We start from the raw sequence: 23,955 nt of genomic DNA, 5'->3' as shown, positions 1-23,955 counted from the left end.
TTTCTTCTTCTTCTTCTTCTTCTTTTCTCTATCTAAAACTTTTCATTATATTCCATTATTTCTGTCTTTAAGACTTTAATCAATTTGTATTAAGAATACGAATTGAAAACTAACAATTAAGATTTCTAACTTAAAGAATTTAATTGGATGTTGAACTATTTGTAGGTGAAAGGAACATAAAACTAAAAACAAAATTATGATGAGAAATATAAAACGAAATTCATAATTTTTTTTTCCCTCTGTCTGTCTCTCTCTCTCTCTCTAATTTTCTGTTGGAACAGTTTGGTTTTAACTTCCTAGATGGCCCACGACACCGATTCAACGTCATCGACGACCTTTTTCCTCAAATTTTCACCACCCCCCAATTATTATTCCAACAATGGAATTTCATATATATTTCAAATTATCTAACTTCTTCCCTTTCTTAAACCCTCTCTCTCAAAACTCTCATCTCTCTCTCTCTACTATTCTCTTTTCATGGAGATCAACAACAACAACAACAACAACGCCACCCCTCAAGCTCCTGATTCCCCGCCGGAAAATTCCTCCGCCGCCGGAGCCGAAGAGCAAGAAGAGAGTGGTTGGACTGATTACTTGGAGGATTATTTCAATTCTGAATTAGTTGAAAGAGAGAGCAGTTTTTTGTGTTCAAGTATTGGGAGCTGTTCGAATTGGGATGATCTTAATAATATTTCATACCCCAATTATGATATTAATTATAATATCAATGTTGGGAATGTAAATTATGACGATTTCCCAAAATCAAATAACCTAACTTTCAAGAAAACAAGAACTCAGAAAATTTTTGAGGATGATGATTCCTTACAAGATACTGCTACTTCTCCTATTCACAGTCCAAAAGTTAGCACACTGTTTAACTTTTCTTCTTCCCTTTTTCATTTTTTTACTTTTTATCATGAACATTAATATTGAAAAAATCTCTCTCTGTCTTAGGTTGTTGATCTGAAAGTGAGAACATCCCAAGAAAATCCAAGGTTTGATGATCACATCACAATCTTCGCTAATTCTACGGTAATTGCTCTCTTCTTTCTTCTCTTCATGAAATTAAAAATAAAAAAAAATAAAACCCAATTGATGATTTTGTAGGGAAGTGGAAGGCAAATGGGGAAATATTACTCAAACAAAGAAAAGAGTGTTTATTCAGCTGAGAAAAAAGGGTTGTGTTTGTTGCCCTTCTCCATGCTTCTTAATTACCATAATTGAGATGTATTAATTTTTTAAGCAATAATATATATGTTGAGCAATTTAAATACTTTTTCTCTTTTTCATTTTAATTGTTATATATCAAGTAAATATGTGACAAGAATTTAATCTCCTCTTCCTAATTTTTTCTTAGGAATTTTTTTAGTTATGTATATCCTTCCCGAGTTAAATTCGTAAAATAGTTTAGTTGTGCAGACACATAAGCTTTTTATGATACAAGTAGGAGACATATCTTTTCAGAGGGTAATGCATTTCGACATAAACTACATGCTTTCTCGAACCCTTATTTCTAATTAACTTTTTGTTGTTCATTTGTTTGCATGGTTTTAGTATTCTATCTAATATTTAGTTTTCACAGATTATTTGAGACTATTTTTCCAACATAATGATCATATTAAAACCTCTAATGTAACTCAACTCTCAACCTAAATTAATCAGTATCATTATAATTCATTATTATTTACTCTCTCTCTCTCTCTTTCTCTCTCTCTCTCTTTGTGCTTGTTTAATTTTTAGATTATTATTCCACGAACGAGAAGAGTTTCCTCTTGACCAACCACCACTCAAAAAAGTATTCATAGCTACATTTATATATATAGATATTAGAAAAAGTATAAGTTATCCGATTAGAAAAGGGTGGTGGGTGAGTGAGAGGTATTCTAATTGTTCACGAGTTAGAAGATGGGTCGTCTTTTTCCTTAATTAATCGATTGCTTTAACTTAAACCCTAATTAATTATCCATGATTATCTTTTAAGTTATTTGAGTATATATGTATGTGTGAAATCAAACTCATGCAAACATGGGTTTTTCGCCTTTGTTATTTTATAAAAGACTTCAATGTCAAGTGATCTCTCATGAACTTTTGATTATTACATGTGAACTTGGGAAGCAAATTTTCAAAACTTATCATGTGTGCCTAATAAATACATGAAATATGGTTCAATCATTCAAGAAATCTAATTTGATTTTATCTAATAATTGAAATTATAATGAAAAAAACACATTCAATCAATGTTTTTAGATACAAGACACGTATATAAGTTTGTCTCACCTCGCTCAATCAAATAACATTAATTGGATACCATCTTTGTTTTTTTCTAACATCAAATTAAAAAAGAAAATCATTAGTCAAGAATTGATTTCGAAAGAATATCGATTTATACTTTTAAGTTTATACCCTTTCATTACATTCTAAGAAATATAGAATATTTCATGTAGTTTTTATAATTGTATCGATTAAACTTTCATATATGAATCATTTTAGATTCTTAATCAGAATTTTTTTGAGAATTGTCCATACGCTTATAGTATTTGGAAAGCTACTAAAAACAAAGTGTATTTTAAACAATTTTCACAAAAATGAACTTAAACAAAAATGAGTTTCTTGAAAAGTATTTTTTTTATTAAGTCAATCTAGACGAACTCTTATTCTAATTATCTATTTTGTAAAATCGACGTTTGGAATAAAGACTGAACATGTGTTGAGAATTAGTCCGTGGATGGTTACCAAAGCTAATCTACTAATGAAGGGTCAAAATTAATTGGCTAATGAAACTTTTGATGTTAATTGATATACAATTGTTAATTTAGAGTTTTATGTTAATACAACCCTAAAGTTTGAAGGTTATAAAATGATATTCGACCAATATAATTTATATCTTTAAATGTATGGCAACAAAGTTGCATGCGTAGTACCAAAGTGTTACAAAACTTTTGCTTGTAATATGACATGCCATTATTCAAACGTTGTTGAAAAGGTAAAATGTTTGGTTTCAAAATAGTATATTTGGACCCCAAAAAACATGTACTAAGAAAAGAAGAAACAGGAAGAAAAAGGCACAAAGTTTTGTTTGTTTTCACATGAAAAATTTTTAACTTTAAAAGTTGTTTGATGGATAAATGGATGGGTTGGGTGAAAGATTGCACATAATATTATTCTTCTTTTCACTCAATATCAAATTTTTCTTGTCTCCTTTTTTCTTTTTTATTTTTATTATCTACTTTGGTGAAGAGATGTGTTGTCAAAAACACTAAATTATTAAAAATATTCTTTTTTTGTATTCTTTGTTTTAATAATAGAACTCTCAAAATGGTTAAAAGGAATTCTCATGCCCATAGTATATATAGTGACCAAAATTGATATACAATTTCCATTTCAATAATAAACTTGAACGTTCATCAATTAATATTCGTAATATTTTCTAAAAAGTAAAAATCACATTATTCATCATTATCTAAACATTTCAAAATTTTTGTATTATAGTATTTCAACGTTTGAAAAGTTAAAAATGTATTATTGAAACAAATTACTAACTTCGAATATATATATATATATATATATATATATATATATATATATATATATATAATTTAACATTTTCAATAATGTAAAGGCAAATGTGTCCATGAAAAGTCTACACAAAACAGTAGTTTAGAATAATAATAATGAAAATTGTAAAAAAAAAAACGACAAATTTAAGAAAATATTTATAAAGTATAGTGAAATTTCATATTCTATCAATAATAAACGTTAATAGACACTAATATCTTTCTATAAGTGATGTTGATAGACAACGATAGAAGTTTATCGATTTCTACCATGGATAAAATAAAAAATTTTACTATAATCCAAAATATTTTAGTTTAGTTTATTATATATTTAAAATTGTCCATAACAACAACAATAATAATAAAGAAATTAATAAATAAATATTATATATATATATATATATAATTAATTAATAAAAAGGGAAATGTATAATAAAAATATGAATGTATTGGGATTAAATTTGGAAATATATAAAAGGAAAGGGGCAGTGGATTAAATAAAAAAATAAATATAAAAAATAAGAAGGGGCTCAAAAATGAGACCCCTCCATGTGCAAAACACAGAGGTAGGCTGAGGAAGTTGTTGAGTTTAATGGAAATTTGTACAATCAATTAATTAATTTTTTCTGCTACACTCACTATATCTATGTTTACCTCTTCTCCACATTTTTAGATGTGTATTTAATCTTTATCCAAAAAGGAAAAATCTATAGGTAAAAAAACCAAACAAACAAACAAACATGTATTTAGTCTTTAATCCTTGGTTATTGTCTGTTGGATCAAACAGTGTGGTATGTAATAAAATCTTTCTCCTAACACCTCTTTTTCATAGTACATTGTTGTGTCTCTATGTCTTCAAATTTTGTCAATACTTTATTTTTACCCACTCATTCAAAGGGGGTATATATATGTTCTATCTAGCAGCTACCTATTCTACTTCCTTTTCTATTAAATTACTTTCACCTACGACCTGGCATTGTCAACATTACTTTATCTCGTAAGGTTTTTAGGAAAATTTGTTTGAATTGAAAATTGAATAATTATAATGAAAGAAAAATGTTATATAACTTAAAAATTATGTTTTGGTACTTTGTCAGCCAAATCAAACTTAGCTCAATTGATGTATGAATGTGTTGTACTAAAAGAGAGAAAAAAAAAAAAAAAAAAGCTCGATCTTAGTCAAATATTATACCATTTTGAAATTTATCAAGAAAATGCATATATTTGGATAAATTTAAAGATTTATTGTATGTTTGGTAAAAGAAAAAAAAAATTAAAAATGAAGTCCATAGCACATATTTATTTACTTTTGCTAAAATGAAAAAAAAAAAACCCACATGATACATCAGATTATATAGATTTGATATATTGATACATTTGAAATACCTTGACACACTATTAATACATACTTGGTATATTTGATACTCTTACTAATAGGCATTTGATACACACTTATATACAAATTAGATTTATGATAAAAGATTTTAATTTTTTGTTAAAGAATTGAGAAAAGAAAAATATATATTTATTGTAAAAATAAAACCTTCAAACACATACTATTTATAACTCAAACTAAAATAATCTATACAACAAATACAAACTATTAAAACATAATTATAATAATCTATGACTATTATAACTCACTCATTACCCTACTTAAAAAAGTGTTTCACTTTTTTTCAAAAATATCACATTATTTTATTTACTCAAACGACTCTACATAAATTTACTTAATTGCCATAAAATTAAAATTTTTCAATTTTTTTTGTCATTTTCAACATGTACGTATATACATGTTTATCAAGTATATATCAGATATACTAGATCTATGAAATGTATTACATGGGTTGAACTTATTTTATTATTATTAATTTTTCTTTATGATATATGTAAAATAAGAAAAGTGTATGACAAATTTATAAATTGCTAAATTCAAATTATCACCTACGACAATTCTCCTAAAACTTAATAAGAAAATTCTTACACACATAGTATCACTGGCAATATACCAAAGATATTAATAAAGTGAAAACGACAACGTTTTTTTGAATCTTTTGTCACATAATCCTATGTTTCTCTAATAATTTACATTTAATAAACCCATAGTCCAATCTAATTTTTATGGTTTTGTTTCTTGCGAATCAAATTCATTAAGTTAAAATAAATAAGAGTTTGAAAGACAAATTAGGATTATTCCTTTTTTTTTAATTGGTTTTATATTTTGTTACATAAATAAACCGCACATATTAAATTTTTAAAAACAATAATAATTATCTCCAATAGAATGTTGTTTCAATTTCTATTAAGTTAATATCGTACATTAACCGTTTATGAAAGACAATCTAGTTTTTATCGAATCACTTGTTTTCAAATTTTGTATCACCTATACATATAGGAGAAGATAGGAATAAAAATCAATAAGAATGAAATATTATTTTTGAAAAATATATCACATCAACTAATTTCATAAAAATAAAGAATGGATTGGTTGGAATATAAAACAAACAAAAAGAAAAAGTAACAAAAGGGTAGCTATATGGTCAGGGTTTGGTTTGTTAGTTAAGCAGTAGGATACATAAATCAATTCAATTAGAGAGAGATGATTAATTAGCTTAGTGCCCAGTTTAGGTATTGGCTTAAGATTTAATTAAGTACCTAAGCTTAAGTTAAGTGACCCATCACATAATATTAACCACCAAATTATCAAATCATGATGGGTTTTTTATTTTTAAAATCGGATCCCACTAAAAGACAACAATTCCTCTTTATAATTAACAACTACAAGTCAAATAATTAAATAATTATTTCATCTTTAGTTGTTTATTTTATTTTATTTTATAATTTTGGGTTTTTTTTGTCAAATTATAAAAATAAAAACTACCATTTTTTCCATTTTCAAAACATGGATTTGGATTCTTCCAAAAATTTCTAAAAAGTAAATAATTTTAAGCCTAACAAATTATGAGATTAAGGGTTTAAGGTAAGTTTGATCAGACGGCTTAAAGAGAATCAAGAAAAGCATCGAATAGCAAGCGTAAAAAAAAGTGAGTTTAGTGCATTGAAATTTGGGCGGATGAGTCGAACTAATAAATATATCGAATGAAAAATAGTCAACTCGGATTTGAACTTATACCCTATAACCTTGAGTGTCAGAGGACAAACTTACAGTAGTCTAACCATTTGATCATCTAAAAAAAAGAGTAGGTATCTTTAAGTGAGAGATCGGTCTTACTTCTTTTTGTAATTAGTTAAATTAGTCGCTCTTATTGTGTTATTTCACATTTGATGAAAGCCTAAATTAAGGCACACTTGGGCATTAGGTTGTTTTTAAATAACTAAATTTGCGATTGTGAAAAAAAAAAGCATGCATATCGAGAGAATTAAAAGGTTATGATAATTAAGAAATATATAGAAATTTATCCATCCAACCAGAAACATTTCTTCAATCATTTTGGATCGATTTGTGGTCCGATTGAGCTAAAATTTTGATATTCTTGGCGTGTGGGTCTTTCAATCTAGAGAGTGAAGATTTCATTTGGAGTTACCTATATTGAGTTAGTGTGGGTAATTAGTTGCCAACGTCAAGTGAGATCTTTCTAATTATTATTTCTTAATCATTATTGTCGTTTTTTGGCAAAATTGTCAATCTTGAAAAATAATTATGTATGCTTCTAGACTCTAGTGGTGACTAGGAAGAACTCATTATACTCATTATTTTGATTTTAGTAGAGATTGACTATGGTTCATGGTTTTTTACTCCTCATATTGAGGGGAGTTTTCCACGCTAAAGTTCTTTGTGTTCATACTTGGTTTATTGTTCTTAGTTTATCGGTATTCTATTAGTTTCACACAACAAGGGATTGTGGATCCAAATTTAAGCATTGATTGTGGAGGAATAGTGTTTATCCCAATAACTCTAGTTTAAGCATTGAAATTCAATAGACACAATACTACATTACACTGATGCAAATCAACTCATAGGACTGTTGGATTTGTCTATCCCTCCACAGCAAAACCAATTAACTTCAATTATTTCAAACTTGAATGAGAGGAAGAGAAACATATACTACAAAAACAGAGATTCCAATTCTTTGGATGTGACCACCAACTTTAAACAAATTGATTAAATCATTATCTTTAAATTTAGGATGCTCTTTTTTTTAGCTTATGATTAATAACTTATTAATCATTTCATTTTTATATTCACTGATTATATAAATTTTGTAAAATTAAGTTTCACTCAGCAATAATTGGTATAATGGAGTGCTTCCACGATTATAGTATATAAAAGAATACACATTTTTATTTTACATTTGATTAATTGCTGCCTAATCAAAGCTTTTAAAATTCAAGAAAAGGTCAAAAGCTTAGATTTATCTCAAACATATAATTCCCAAACTTGAAATTCTTTAGATTTGTTTAAAGATAATTTTAAAGCCAAAACTTATAATTTAATCAAGACACCGTTTATCTTGAATATGTGTGCATGCATATATATATATATATATATATATATATATATATATATATATATATATATATATATATATATATATATATCAGTATATGTATATATTATATTTATGGGTGCAATCTTGGTCTGACCTTGAATCTACCCCTCATTTAGCTACAAATAAATTCTTGTATAAAGAGATTCGTCGGCAGCCATTTAACAACATATATTCTAATTCTTATATTAAAAAGAAAACATAAACTTTCTCAATTTTGGAATTTAATTTTGAAGCATAAAATCTGACAACCTGGTTCATATCTTTCAATACATTGCATACATACTATATGTTTCAACAAACTCTATACTAAATTGAATTAATTTGTATTGAACAACCCCTCCCCTTTTATGTGTTGTTTATTAATGTATATGACATAAACTCTTTTTTTTTTTTTTTTGCTTTAAAGTTTATGGAAAAGGTGAGAGTAAATTTAGGAAGGAATGCCACTTAAATTAATTATATTATTAGTCTCTGTCTGGGAAATGAGAGACATTAGAGGATCAATATTATTGTTCCCCAATGGATAAAGCTGGAAAATAGTGGAATTAAGTGGTAAGTTTGGTAAATATGAATTAAAGAAACAAATATGAAAATTACTTTCTTAGACCCTCAAAATTTAAAGAATATGCATATTTTTTATTTATAAATTTATCAAAGAAACATGTCTTTTTTTCTTCTTTGTTTCTGTCAGTTAATGAAATTTTAGGTTTAGATTGTCCAAATCAAGAAACAAAGTGGGCACATTGATAACATGAATGCACAAGGTATTCTTCCCCTGAAAGATATAGTTTTATACACTAATGAATTCGCATCCTACAATTATTCAAAAGATCTAACAATAAACTATATGTTTAGTTCTGTAATTTTTGTATTTCACACTTGATCGTCATGTCCCCACAGTACTGAAATATTTGGTCAATCCTTTTTGTTCCAATTGATATTTTGTTCACACTATGTAATAAATAATTAATTCCATTATCAAATATGAAAGTTCATGATTTGTTCCTCACCCTTTTATTTTAATGAACTCGGTAAGAAATTGGGAGCTCAGATAGGCTTTACATCCTTCAACCAATCTGGAAATTTGAAAGTGAGTTAACAAAATCCCAATCAACAAAGAGTACTATCATTATTATAAGTTGTTAAAAATTGTGTTTGTATTTGGATTTGTTCATCGAATCTCAAAATATAAATTAAAACAGTGGTTTTCTTTTCCTAATAAGAACTAAAGTGTTGCAATTTTCAAAGTATAAAAGCTACTTGCCACAAATTTGAGTGTGTAGTATAGATGCTAAATCTTTGCTAGAGACCGGAAGTGTATTTTAAGTTTTAGACCATTAAAAATTACTCTATCATTATCAAAACTCAGAGTACTTAACAAAAACAAAAGAGAACCCATAAATAGAATAGTTTTTCTAAGCTGAAATTAAAAAACTCAGTGATTTACCAACAAGATCCCAACAAATCATTTACTTAGCCATTTGGATATATATATAGAGAGAGACAATTGAAATATCACAGCTCTATTTTCTGAACCCTTCCATGAACTTAGAAAATATCAAATAAATGAAGTGTGCAACTTGCCCTATATATACAATAGCATTCAAGAGCTCAGTACTTAGAGAGAACTTGCAACTGAGAAGAGTATATAACGATAATCTCACATCAAATTGTCAATATGATTCAATCAGGAGTTGGGGAAGAGTAACAAATGCAGCTTTCTCATAAATGTATAAAAATGCTAAGAATACAATTTGATCACGAGAAATCAAGACTCGTGGAGAAACAATGCTGCAAATAATTTATATCTCGACCCCGTTATAAACAAATTAACAAAAATCAGGAAAATGAGAGGTCAAGATCTAAAGTTGCCATCGAGATAAGATAAGAAAGCAGGAAACATATTATTAACTAAAATGGTCCACGTCCACCAATCCATAACTTGGTCTGCATAACAAAGCAAAGCAAACGTACATTGATCCAGAGTTGTAGCATGCACTCGTAAGTTCTAAAGATAGTTATATATTATATCCACTACTATCAGTTATAAGCTGCTGTAAACACAAACTTGATGGTTTTTAGAAACCGTGAATCTTGATGTTTTCCTTCTTCACAATACCAGCCTATCAATGCAGAAAAAGAGGAGCATATTATCAAAACCGATGACCGAACAAATATTCAGTTTTGCAAAATACCAATCTATAGTCAACCATTACCTGCACAAGGAATGTAGACACATTCTTTCTTTGGTCTCCCTGAAGTTGTATAACCTGCAGGACAACCGTTACAAACGATGTAATTGATCGGAATGGCATATTGTTGGATATTCCAGAAAAGGGAACAAAGAAAGAAAAGCACGTGCATATAAGCAGTCCTAATATCCTGCTATACAATACCAATAACAACATCTAGATTTTTGTTCATGATATGTAACCAAACCACAACCCATAATGAAAACACTCCCTGTCGGCAGCTTTATGCAGAAAGAAACCAATTGACTGCCAACTGACTGGCAGAGCAAACTTCCCATGAGTTGGTTCTTTAAACTCTTTTTTGCCTAGATAGAGCAGCATTGCCATTATACTAATCTTGCACCCTCAATTGTTCTAACAATAATCCCCCACTTTATACAAAATCGGAAACTAATTCTTTTAGTTCTAATGTTTGGCGAATCAACGAAAAAAGGAGGAGCTAAATATAAATAATTTTGGGTGGAAGAGAACAACAGACCTGGCCTAGCTCAGGATCTTGCACAACTGTGCCATTACAGCAAAATTCCTTCTTCAGGTCCTTAAGAATCTTGTTATAACTAAATTCCTTCTTCAATCCTTGAACAGTTGTCAGACTTTTTCTCCCGTTGCGTTGCTGTATGCGGACATGAACATACTCTTTTGCTCCGGCTCCCGAGTCCTCAGCATTTGCATCAGCAAATGGGTCTAACCATCAAACCAAATTAATCAATGTTAAAACGAACATTCAGGCTTCTTATACAGTACAACACACTAAAAAGTAAAAACAAAGAACAGGGACTTGCAAAGCTACCAAAAGCAGATGGAATCTGCACGTTGAATTCAGACATGAAACTTGGCTGTCCGGAGTAGAACACAGGTAACCAGCAAAAGCTATGAGCTCTTAAATTCAGCTGCTCAAAACTGCAAAACATAACAGGCCCACAGAGTTGAAACCACATGGATACAAAAAAAAACGGCTAAACTCGTTCAAAATCAGCAAAACAACATAATCCACCCACGCCCTACTTTCAATTTTTGATCCACTCGATCCCCACATCCCACCATAGACTTCTTAAACAAAGATCAAAAGAACAGACTCAACAATTCAGAAACCCCAAACATAAAAATAACAAAAATAACATTTTAGTACAATATAAACGTAAACCATCAAAAATAAAACCAAAATTGAGTCTTTTTCCTAGTATCTCCAAATCGAAGAAAACTAAACGATCTACAAAGAGATCGAACAGTTAGAGTAAAAACAACCCATATATCTACTCCTTTCCAAAAACCAAACAACCAATCATGTGTCCAACCTAAATCATATCTCTAAACCGTTTGTTTCTTACAATTACAAGGCGCATAAAGGACAGAAACCACGCAATCGAAAAGAATAACAATCAAACAAGGTATCAAGTTATCAATCCGAAAACATCAAAACACTTACACCCCAGAAAGCAAACGGATCTCGTGGTTCGATCCCAGAAATAGAAAAGAGAAATGAATACAACAAACACACACACACAAAAAAAAAGGAAACCCTAACCCAAAAGATGAAAAGTATGAAGAAGGAAATAGGTTGAAAAAGAAAAGAAAGGCAAGGATCAATGAAAATGAAAAATAGAAGGATGAACAAGAATTTTTACCAGGAGAAAAAGGTGTGAATCCGAAGAAGAAGAGACGTAAAATCAAAGGATCGAAGTCAAAAGGAAGGTTATATGTGTGAGAGAAATTTTGCAAGCCACACAAACCTCTATTATATCGATATTAGTCGGTTTTGGATTTTCTTTTCACGGTCCAGATGACACAACTATCAAGTTCATCCAACGGCTCATCATCTTTGTTCCAAAAACGACGTCATTTTTCTCCTTTTCTAATTTTAATATATAGCGTGGAATAGACGTAGTGCTACATTCGGGTCGGTTTTCTACGACCGGGAAAGGTTTTGTATCCATAAAATCCAAACCCATTGTATTCACATCGGGTCAACCCCCAATCAGCTGGGTTGGTTCGGTTTGGTTTACACATGGTCGGTCGAACCAACTTCAAAATATTATCTTTTATCTCTATCTTTATCTCTTTATCTTTTTTTGTTTTATTATGTCTATCACAAAAAATGAATCAAGTTCTTATATTTTTCTTTTAAAAACCTTCCTTGGGATGATAGTAGCTCAAAAATTCTCGGTCTTTGAATCGCAAATTTGATCAATTTAAAAATATCTCTAAATTAAAACACTTTTTCTAATCAATCAATCAATAAAAGATATATATAAAATAAACAAGAATGTTTTTTCTCCAATAATCCTTTGAAATTGTTTGATTTTGATGCTTAACATGGAATTCGATGTCGATTTTCTTTCTTCTACTTTGATCGATGACTCTACATTCTTTAACAACTAAACTGAATGTGTAGTGGGCTTTGTGTTGGGTTTCATGGGCTTTCTTAGTGGGCTGTCTTAAATTTGTTTTAATTTCATATACATACATTTGTTTGCATTCTGTTCTTTTTTTTCTATTAAATTCTATTTTTGTTAATAGAAGCAAGATTTTAAAAAGACATAATGATATTCATGAAATCTTAAAAAAGGAATGATTGTTATCTTCATATTTAAATATAGATGTATTATTTATATATTTGGGAAAAACATTAGAGTTTAATTTTGATCCGTCGTTGCTATTTATTTTCAACATTTTCAAATATTTTAGTTATTTTTAAATTTAAATTTTGATTATATTAGGAAATTGAGTTTTGTTTGATTCCCTTTCCCATGGAAGGGGAGTGATATATTACAAAATAAAACCTTCTCATTTACCTCTTTGAACGAAATTTTTATTTTAGTTTTTCATGGGAACATTTTCAGTCCTTTATGTTAGGAGAGCTTTTCATTGTCATGACAATGGTGATGAGCAACATCTCTTAATTAAATTTGATAGATTTAAGAGATGTGTAACAAAGGTATTAGTATTAGTATCACATATATCTCAAAAAAATTTATTTAGATTTATTCTCAAAAATACTATAAAAAAAATGTTTGTGATATATATATATATATATATATAGTTTATTATAAATGTAATAATACATTGTAAAGCATATTTAGCGTAAATATATAGCGTAGATGTCTTGATATGAGTTGACTAAGCATCAAAGTTACTAATTATACTTTATTTAATAATTTTGATTTAATTTTAATATTTTTACAATTTTATCATTTTTAATAACATCGACTAGGGTTATTTAATCTTTTTACAACGTGTTTTATTGGGAAGCTATTTAAGCTTTTTTTTTTATTAGGTTGTTGAAAGTAGTTTTTTATGAAACTGAGGCCATTTGTGCTTGTTTTCAAGATTAGCATTAAAGCTTCTTGAGTTTTTTAACAACGTTTAAGTGGGATTGATCACCCTATTTGTGAAGATCTAATCTTGGGATAAAGAACTAGACAATTTGAACCTCTGAATGGATGATGTGTTTTCTACCCAATTTGTTATTTTTCATTAATGAGACAATTCTTCCAATGAGAAATTAAGAAAATTTTTGGAAAAACAAATATAATGAAGTCACAATATATAGTTCCACGATAATTCTCGCAAAGAATCTCTTCATAATTATATCCCTTAAGGATAAAAAAGATACTAAAATCATTATAAGTTAGATATTAGAGAATTATATATCATAAGGATTATTCTTATAAAATGACATGATATAATCATCTTATTAAATATCTGTTAATAAACAAATCACTAATCTAAGATTTATATATATATATATATACACACACACACCTATGCTTATGATTTGACTAGAAACTCTTTTTTGAGAAAGAAATTTAGATAATAATTTTTATTTTAGGTTGCAAATAAACCATAAAACATATAAAAATGCATCAACTTATGCATAAAACATCATATATGAATTAGTTCCATCATTAAGATTCCTAGGTGGTTCATTCAATTGGTGTGGAAAAATTATACCATTTGATACCAGACATTGTATAACGGAATATAAGTGCATTTAGGTATTGAAGAATCATAATTATGATAATACAAATACACTTTAGATCATGAAGAGTCATAATTTGATAACACAAGTGTACTTATACATTTACTAGTTTATTGTTGTATTTTATATTTTTTTAACTTTGGTACATAAAAATAATACTCCTCTAAATAAGATTTTGAAGTAGAATTAAACATGTGCCATAATTTTATTTACTTTATTCTCGTAAATCTAATTTTTGTTCCAATTTGTTCTGAAGATGCAAAAATTAATCATATAACCTATAAGAACTAGACCTGTTAACCTAATACGAAGAAGAATTTTTGTTATATTATGACCGTTTATAAGAAAGCATATTAAAATATCTTTTACTTTACTTTACTTCACGTTAAAATCTCGATAATCGATGAGGTTAGACAATAGTAAGTCTTTTAATACGAAGACAATAAAGCATCAAATAACGATACTATATTTATATATATATATATATATATATATAATTAGGGGTAGATTTAGATTGTATTATAATTAATTTGGGAATTTAATACAAAATATATTTATATGTGTATATATAGAAAAACAATTTATGCGAAGAGCATAAATCCCGGAACACCACACCACACTCATTTCCAATCTACAACCTAACCACCGAAAATGCAGCAATTATGAACAAATCTCCCCATCCTTTAATTTTCACTTTCTTCTCTTCCTACTATTAATATTTTCCTTCAAATATTGATATCAACATCATTATTATTCTTATTCCATCCTAATTAATTTTAAAACACGGATTAATTTTCAAACCGTGTATGGCGGAGAAGCGATGAAGTTGGTGGTGCAAAATTTGACGGGCTCTTTGTTCTTCGTTGAGGTTGAAGACGATGCCACCGTTTGTGATCTTAGAACTCAAATCACTGCTCACCAACACGATCTTCCTTCTCATCGATTGATCTTCATTCCCGACCACGATACAGAACGTCTCATCTCCCAAACCGATGATGGAATCTCGCTCGTTGATTTTGGCTTACGTGATGGTTCCCACATTTACATCTTTTTCTATCCCCTTGATGACGAAGATGGTGATGATATTGAAGCTCGTCGATTCTTCTTTGCTTCTTCTTCCAATCTTCTTCTCTTCTAAACTTCTATTATTATCATTATTGTAGTAAAGCCCCCTCTTTTTTCCTCTTCGTCTATAAAAACTAGGGTTTTTTTTTTCTTCTCCTTTTTCGTCATATTTATATTTTCAACTAATTTTTTTTTGTAGATCATACGGAATTAATTCTTTATTCTTCGGTTGAAATATTGAGGGTTTACGAATATGTAGACTCAACTCTTTATACAATAGATGAGCTACTTACCTCATCGTCAAAGATAAAGTAGAAAACCTAAGAATTTTGTGTCCAATTTGGTTCGGTTCTATTTGTCCTGCCATATAAATGTTAATTTTATCAACCTTCCACGATCCGAAATTACAAATAAATTTAAAAATATCAACCCGATCATCTAATTCATCGAGAATGCTTAGTAAATTATATCATATCATTTAAATTCTAGTACTATTAAGGAAACTAATTATTTGAGTATTCATGATTCAAATCTCCATTAAAAAAAAAAAGTTCTCGTGCATGGAAAAGATCTAAATAATTTTAAATTTAATTTTGTTCATGATCTGTCTATCTCATATCCAAAATTTCCATACATTTATAAATATAAAATCATTAATTTATGAAATGAAATTGAATGAGAGAATAAAATCTTCAATCACTTCTCTTTCTATTTATAATATTTTTTAAACCACTTTCCATTTAAGAATTAAACTAGTTGTCTCTTTACACACACATAGATTAGATTCTCATAAATATAATAAAACAACAAAACAAAACTATAATAAATATTGAAAATTTTTCATCTTATATTATTATCATTCTCATCATATATTTATTTCTACAAATGTGTTTTATCATCAATAAAATTCACCACGGCTAACGGTGCCTTTAAAAACATAAAGAAAATCGCCATTTTCAACCCCATGCCATCTTAAACTACGCTTCTCTCTCATAATCCTTTGTTTATGAATAAACAAATACTCGTCGTCCGGAAGAATCTTTCCGCCCAAAAGCAGTTCTTTCACGTCCTTCACGGTGCTTGAATCCTTCATTTCCATTGGAATACACGCTGCATTAAGCAAGCTCGACGACGTCTCCACCACGAAACTGATCATCTTCCTCCTTGAATTAGAATCATCGCTCAAATAACGACTCGTCGTTTTCATAAACACAATCACTTCCGAAAATTCACCGATTCCGAATTCGCTTACGTTCTGACAATCCTCGCCTAGTTCCATACCGGAATGAAATAGCGACATTGTTTGTATGGGTAAGCCGTAGATTATCTGGATTTTCTGCTTTAAACTATGAACCGTCTCTGTTTTGTCGATGTTTATGTTTATCCGTTGGCCGGAGAATTCCACAGCGATCGGAAACTCGTTTGATGGTGCGATGATTTGGTCGACGACTGAGAGATCGATTCGCGAATCTTCTGTGATGAATTGATCATAATCCTCCATGACGAGTCCATCGACTAACTCGCAACCGTAAACAGAGAGAGTTTGGGATTCGATGGGGATGCCAATGAATTGTTCGATTTTTCTCTTGATTTCGATGATTTGTTCTTGATTACCTATTTCTATGGGGAATTCGTGTCCCATTGTGACAATGAAGATCTTCATTGGAGTTCTCTGGTTAGGGTTTTTTTTTTTTTTTTTCTTTCTGTTCTTGAGATTTGGGAGGAATTTGGTTCTTGAAAGTGGAGATTTTATTGTTGGAATTCATGCAGAAACGATGGTCGATTGTTTTGAAGAGCGTGATTGATTTCAACTGACAGCAGATCGATTCTTGTGATGATGCCAGTGAAGATGAGAAACAGTTTTCTCCTTTTTCTTTTCTTCTTTGTTTCATTTCACTCCTTGTGACATCAACGTCCAATAATTGCATGATGCATAATTTAACTTTATTGTTTATGTTTTTTTAAAAAAGGAATCAAGCTAGAAATAAGAAACTTGATTTTGTTATTTGTAAAGTTACTATACGATTTTTGAAAATGTTCCTTTAAAAAATAGAGAGGAGAAGCAAGCAATAAGGTTGTTAGCAAAGTGACTCCAAAACTTTCTTTTTCCTTTTGTCTCATTTTCACTTTGAATACACATATATAATATTGGTAAAACAAAAAACTAAAGAGGCTATATATCTGCTCCAACCAAACTAACATAACTAAGTATAGAAATTGTCTCATCAATTATATTTAGGGAGAGCGTAAAGTTGAATTTTTTGGTGATCACAGCCACCAAATTCTAAGAACATCAAATGTGTGCCAAAAAGATACATGGGAGGACATAATCTAATGACCTTTTCCTTTCTAGTCAAAGGAAGAAAAAAACACACAAAGTTGAACTAGAGAATTGAGATTACATGAAAGCTAAAAATCGAGTAAACAACTTAAGTTGCAATAAAAAAAGAACCTATATATGAGGATTTTTAGTCCGGATTATTTACTAAGACTTAAGAAAATCATAAGTACAAAACTTATGTCTTATGGAGAATCCACACAACTTCTTTTTTCCACATAAATATATCAACGAGACCAAATTTTGTACATGAAATTTTACAAAGCATAAATATATCAACGAGACCAAATTTTATACATGAAATTTTACAAAGCACATCAAGATTGACGTTCACGTAGTACTCTATGTTGGTTTAAGAGTAGCACATTTCTTAAAACTCAATTCATAAAATTGTTTTTCTCGCCATCTTATCCATTATATTTTGGATTTTTCCTATAGACATTTAGTTAAAATTCCAACTTTTTTCAAATCTTACTAAATCTTATTTAATTTTCTTTTATCTTTTTACAAAAACTATTCAAATCTTACCTATTTTCTTTGTTATCTTTTCAAAAAAAAATTATGGATCTCATTTCGAAAGCTTAAAAACTTTAAAAATTTGGGAAGATTTGAAAATTGTTAATCTAATCTCTATTCAAATCTTTTCAATCTTTATTTATTTTTTTTTTATCCTTAAAATTTGAAAACATATATTTATGAGAATTTTTCAAATTAGAAAAATAACTAATTTTCTTTACATCTATTTTTTTTATACAATTTTATCATAAAAATCTTATTTACCACAACAATTTTATATAAAATTTGGAAAAAATTATAATGGGTAAAAGATCGTCTTATTCTAGATGGATCGAGAAAAACAAATTACTTTTGAAAAAATGTACCATTTTTAAAGACGAAAACTAAAATTTTTATTTACTACATTCCATCAAAGGCGCAAATCTAGAAAATATATTGACATAAACTAAAAGAAAAATAAACTACATGGTTAACTTAGCGGTTATTCTTCTGAGTTCAAATCCTAAGTATAAATATTAAAAGTTAAATAAGTTTGATAACATGTGGTTTATAGTTCATCTAATTTTTTCTTTTTCTTTATTTTTCAAAATAAGTGATTCATTTATTATTTAGAGTTCTTAAAAACCCCACTAACCTATCCAACACAAACTTAAAAATACAAATTTTTCATCCCACATAAAATGTTCTAAAAAGATATTGATATTTGTAATGTTTGAATATATATATATATATAATAGTAAACTAGAGACATTTTTAAATTCAAACTTGAATTGAAGGTTAAGGAAATACATATAAATTAGACCTGTGATTTAATTTAATTTATTATTATTATTATTAATTAATTTATTTATTTGCAATGGTGAGTTTTGGGAGGATATGTATTATAATTTAGTACTCTAATAATAATTATAATATATAGTTGATCCCTCCTTCATTCAACCAAAAATATACACATTATTAATACACCTTATCATTAAAATGTAAAGCACTATTTCAAAAATACTAATACCTAATATTCTTAAAGAAAATTGAATCTCAAAGTAAATTAAATAATGTATACCATAACTATATAATACTACTCTATTTTAACTGTAAAAGAACATTTTACCCTTTCTTCTTTGATGTCAATTTTTTCGTAGAAGATAATCTACCCATAACCTCCACATGACAGCAAACAATAAATTTGTAATCTGAAAAAGGAAAACATGCAAAAACAATAAAAAATGACTTTGATCTCAAAGTCAAACGTTGAACGATAGAATATATAAAAGAAAATTCTAGTTGTCGATATATTCGTAATGATTGATACATTCGTAAGAGATCATTTGACCTAGATTTTAACCTAACGCCCTCCAATGATTAAGATATTAGTCTTTCCTAATGCCAAACAAAGCTGCATCAAATTTTCTCTTTAATCTTAGCTTAGTTTTTAGTTTTATTATTTCTCACCAAAAGTATATTCACCCACAACCCAAATCAAAGTAGTATATGTAATCTCATGTACGAATATGAGTTAGATCATAGGTATATTAAATAGTTGACAATCACACGTTGTCGTCGTTTTCTCTTTGAATAAATTTCATGTGTGTATTCCACGTTATGGATTAGTAACAATCAAACAAAAGAAACAAAGAAAAACAATCAAACAAAACACACATCTAAGAATGTTTTATAAGCAAAGAACATAATTAATTAATTAGTTTAAAACAATTTCGCTATCTATACCGAATGTCAACCCTTTCGATTTAGACATTTTCTTACTTTAAATTTTGTAATAAACAATTAGCAACTTGATTACGTGCCATGCAGGATTCTTTTTTTTCTTTTTCATCTTTCTCATCCTCTAATGATTTTCTGATCAATTACTCCACACACACTTCTGTTAATTAAATTAATCCCATTGTTCTATTTCTTCCTCCAAACAAAATTTTTAAAAAAATCATGTTTATTGGCTAAGTTTTGTACGTGCTAATATTGTTTGTTAATATGGCTTATACCAAACTTTTCTCAAACACTTCTTTGCAGTACTACTGTGGATTGGATCCATTCTCTCACAGCTGACCAAACACAACTTCTAATTAATGCTTAATTATTTGTTAATTAGGGGTTTATCAATAATACCACATTCTTCAATTTTATAACAATAAAACGTTTGGATTAGGGTTTTTGGGTAGTTGGAGAGGCACAATATATACTATAGTTTTTACAATTCTTTTTCATTAATATTTGAGTTTGATAACCACTTGGTTTTTAAATAAATATCAAGCTTATAGATAGTACCTCCATTATTTTTTAAAAAATAAAATTAATTAAAGTTTTTTTTTTTAATTTGACTAAAAATCAATTATTTATTTAATTCAAATATGAAAACAAACAAACATGAATTTTAAAACAAAAAAGATTGGATTTATTTATTTATTTATTTTGTCAAACAGTGGCCTAACTATGATTATTTTTTAAAAAAAATAGAAATAAAATATGTAAACTTGATCAAATTTTATTTCCATGATGATATAATTAATACAACCACATATGCTAAATATAACAAATAGATAAAAAAAAAAAAAAAAAAAAAAAGAATATATGTAAGAATAATAATGTTGACTTTGTTTACTCATATAGTTACTTGCTTTCTTTTCTATTGTTTGTGTTTTTGTATCTCTTAACATCGTTTTCAAATAATTCCAAGATGACATAAATTCTTTTAATTGGTTGTTTTTTACTGAACTTTTCTTATAAATATAACAAAAAAAAATAATTTAAGAATAATATAAAACGAACCTTAGACGGAAAAAAAAAAAACTGATAACAATTTTATGGATAATAGTTAAATGTATAACAACATTTTAAAAAATTGCAAATGTAATTACAATGTTTATAGTTGATTGATTCTTATGATCTATTACTGATAAATTAATATTTGAAAAAATGTAAATATAACAAAATTTATTGCAAATTGACTCTTATGACCTGTTAATGATAAATTAATATTTTCAACATGGGTTATTAGCGGAAGAATTCTATGACTTTGACATATATTTTGTTATATTTGCATTTCTTTCAAAATATTGCTATATACTAATGTTTTAAATCTAATTGTTATATTTGTAACTATCTCTTAACGTATATATTTACTCTCCATTTAAATACACATCCAAAATTAAAGAAAAAATTTCACAGAGAAAATACTAAAAAAACAACTGAATATCAAGTGAAGTATATAAACCACAGCAAAGGAATCTCCAAAAGTCAAAAATGTTTTTTTAGTTAAGGTCACTTCCAACAAATCAAAACTAAATTAAATTATAAAAGAACCTCTAGAGAGAAGAAAAGTCCTACATGACAGATTGTAATTCATGAAAAGTTCAAACTTCAAACACTCAAGTTTCCACTATAAAAAACCAGACCATCTTTCAATGCAATCATCATTATATCTCAAAACATCATTTAAGTCTATCAAAACCATATTTTGTCTTCTCTTCTTCCTATATAACCATGGCCATTACTCCAAAGCTTTTCTTCCTTCTCTTTTTGCAACTAATGTTTATATCATCTCTCTCGAACATCGTCGGAGCACAAGAGTTGGCAGTCGGGTTTTACCAGGATTGCTGCCCTGGGGTGGAGTATATCGTCGCCAAGACGGTTGCTCAATATGTTAAGAAACAACCATCAATAGCTGCTTCTTTGTTGAGGATGCATTTCCATGACTGCTTTGTTAGGGTATAGTAATTATATACCTTTTGTTTTTTGTCAATGAATTGGCGGTGACAAGTAACACTAAGACACTTATTTATACACATACACACACACATACACACACATATATATATATATGATATTTTCATTTATCTAAATTTACTATCATTAAAAATTGAGAAAATGAGAAAATGAGAAAACTCAGTTGATTCTGGTAATTTGACAGGGATGTGATGGTTCAGTGCTGCTAAATTCTCTACCAAATAACCCAGCAGAGAAAGATGCCTTTCCCAACCTTAGTTTAAAAGGTTATAATGTTGTTGATGCCGTTAAAGCTGCCGTCGAAAAGCAATGTCCCGGCGTCGTTTCTTGTGCTGACATCCTTGCTTTGATAGCTCGTGATGCTGTTAGAATGGTAATTTACAAATTTATACAGGTTTTTTAATTTTTTAATATAATATACTTACAATTATTTGATTGCTATAATTTTAGTTATCCATTACTAATAAATAAAAACGAACCAAAAATCATTATACCATATTTAATTTTTTTCAAAGAAAATAAGACTTAAAAAACATATGAGTTGTGATGATTTGAAATCCTAACTTTTCATAGAGATTATGAAGGAGCGAGTTTGCATGTTAATGTAAAAACTAAAAAATGGATGTTGGAAAATCCTAATACTCTACTTTTTTTTTGTCAAAACAAATTATTTATAATAATATACATTTTATCACACCTATTTTTTAAATTTAAAGCAACAAATTATTTTTAAAAATTAGTTGAAATTCTAATTATATAAAATTATAAATAAATATATTTATAATAATTTAGTGAAAATTAAAACAAATTAAAACAATATGAGAAGTTTTATTTATTATTATTTTGAAAATAGAGTGGAGGCCCAGTTTGGAAAGTTCCAACGGGAAGAAGAGACGGAAGGGTATCAATCTCACGAGAAGCATTAATTAATCTGCCTCCTCCTTTCGCTAATATCTCATCTCTCAAATCAAGTTTCTTCTCCAAAGGTCTCTCCCTCAAAGATCTTGTCGTTTTATCCGGTAAATTCCTTCTTCAACACTCTGATCAGTTTCCAATTTTTCTTCCTTTCAATATAATTTATTATTCATTCCTCCATTTTTTATAAACACACTTCAATTTGATCTTCAGGATCACATACAATCGGAGTCTCTCACTGTACCTCTTTCTCCAATCGCCTCTACAATTTCACCGGCAAAGGTGACGCTGATCCCAAACTAGACAAATACTACGCGATCGCACTCAAGAAAAAATGCAAACCAAATGACCAAAAGAAAATCGTCGAGATGGATCCTGGAAGCTTCAAGACCTTCGATCATAGTTATTACACTCTCGTTTCCAAGAGAAGAGGATTGTTCCAGTCTGATTCCGCTCTTCTCGACGATCCCGATACTAAAGCCTACGTTCAGCTTCAGGCTAGGACACGTGGCGCTACTTTCGCCGCCGATTTCGCTGAATCCATGATTAATATGGGGAACATCGGCGTTCTCACCGGTACCGACGGTGAAATTAGGCGCCGATGTGGTTTTGTTAACTGAATTATTGGGGAAAGGAAATGGACGAATGCGTTCCTTGCAGTTTGTGAAGCTTTTCCTTTTTGTGCATTTTGATTCGACGTGTGAGCTGAGTTTCATGTTTTCGCTTAAAAATGTCGTGTGGCGAACACGTACGGTCCTGATTTAAATCTTCCGTTATCTTTTGTTCATCTTTTTTTTTAATTATTATTATTATAAATGAAGTTCAAATGTTGAGTTCTTCAATTTTTAATATGGAGTGTCTAATCATAATAAATTATTCTTAAAAATAAATTAAAAGAAATATAGTAATAGACGTTGATAGATACTAATTGATGTATATCAACACTTGTCACTATCTATTAGTGAAATTTTTCTATATTTGTAAACATCTTTAATAATTTTGTCAATTAATACATTTTTCATACAAATTTCATTATACGATCCTTTTTAATTTGACAATGTTTATTTTACATATATATAGATGCGGT

At 28.6% G+C, this 23,955-nt stretch overlaps 4 protein-coding genes across 7 annotated transcripts; 2 read left to right on the top strand and 2 right to left on the bottom strand.

Annotated features, from left to right (window-relative positions):
• Nucleotides 1–109: 109 nt before the first annotated feature.
• On the top strand, nt 110–1,338 carry LOC103495585 (vascular-related unknown protein 1-like). Its single transcript, XM_008457200.3, has 3 exons — nt 110–861; nt 955–1,032; nt 1,108–1,338. The coding sequence occupies exons 1-3, from the start codon at nt 478–480 to the stop codon at nt 1,222–1,224; spliced, it is 579 nt and encodes a 192-aa protein (XP_008455422.1). The 5' UTR covers nt 110–477; the 3' UTR covers nt 1,225–1,338.
• An 8,607-nt stretch (nt 1,339–9,945) lies between these two features.
• LOC103495584 (protein translation factor SUI1 homolog) lies at nt 9,946–12,101 on the bottom strand. 4 transcript variants are annotated; one of them, XM_008457196.3, is made up of 5 exons: nt 11,943–12,099; nt 11,108–11,217; nt 10,796–11,001; nt 10,282–10,335; nt 9,946–10,188 (listed from the first exon to the last, which is right to left on the bottom strand). In XM_008457196.3, exons 2-5 carry the CDS (start codon nt 11,142–11,144, stop codon nt 10,144–10,146), a joined length of 342 nt encoding a protein of 113 aa, XP_008455418.1. In that variant the 5' UTR covers nt 11,145–11,217; nt 11,943–12,099; the 3' UTR covers nt 9,946–10,143. The 4 variants fall into 4 exon arrangements, with proteins under 4 accessions (XP_008455418.1, XP_050940836.1, XP_050940831.1 ...); XM_051084879.1 differs by lacking the exon at nt 11,943–12,099 and adding an exon at nt 11,746–11,821; XM_051084874.1 differs by having other exon boundaries at nt 9,946–10,335; nt 11,943–12,101.
• Nucleotides 12,102–16,241: 4,140 nt separating this feature from the next.
• LOC103495579 (uncharacterized) lies at nt 16,242–17,199 on the bottom strand. Its single transcript, XM_008457187.3, has one exon. It carries the CDS (start codon nt 17,022–17,024, stop codon nt 16,260–16,262), a length of 765 nt encoding a protein of 254 aa, XP_008455409.1. The 5' UTR covers nt 17,025–17,199; the 3' UTR covers nt 16,242–16,259.
• A 4,452-nt stretch (nt 17,200–21,651) lies between these two features.
• Nucleotides 21,652–23,717, top strand: LOC103495580 (peroxidase 27-like). The gene is made up of 4 exons (XM_008457188.3): nt 21,652–21,935; nt 22,138–22,326; nt 22,807–22,972; nt 23,082–23,717. The coding sequence occupies exons 1-4, from the start codon at nt 21,711–21,713 to the stop codon at nt 23,486–23,488; spliced, it is 987 nt and encodes a 328-aa protein (XP_008455410.1). The 5' UTR covers nt 21,652–21,710; the 3' UTR covers nt 23,489–23,717.
• Nucleotides 23,718–23,955: the final 238 nt, after the last annotated feature.

The sequence above is a fragment of the Cucumis melo genome, chromosome 1 (assembly GCF_025177605.1).
Source record: "Cucumis melo cultivar AY chromosome 1, USDA_Cmelo_AY_1.0, whole genome shotgun sequence".
Taxonomy (NCBI): Eukaryota; Viridiplantae; Streptophyta; class Magnoliopsida; order Cucurbitales; family Cucurbitaceae; genus Cucumis; species Cucumis melo.
The sequence above is the reverse complement of the archived record's forward strand: the minus strand, read 5'-3'. Positions and strand labels throughout refer to the sequence as shown.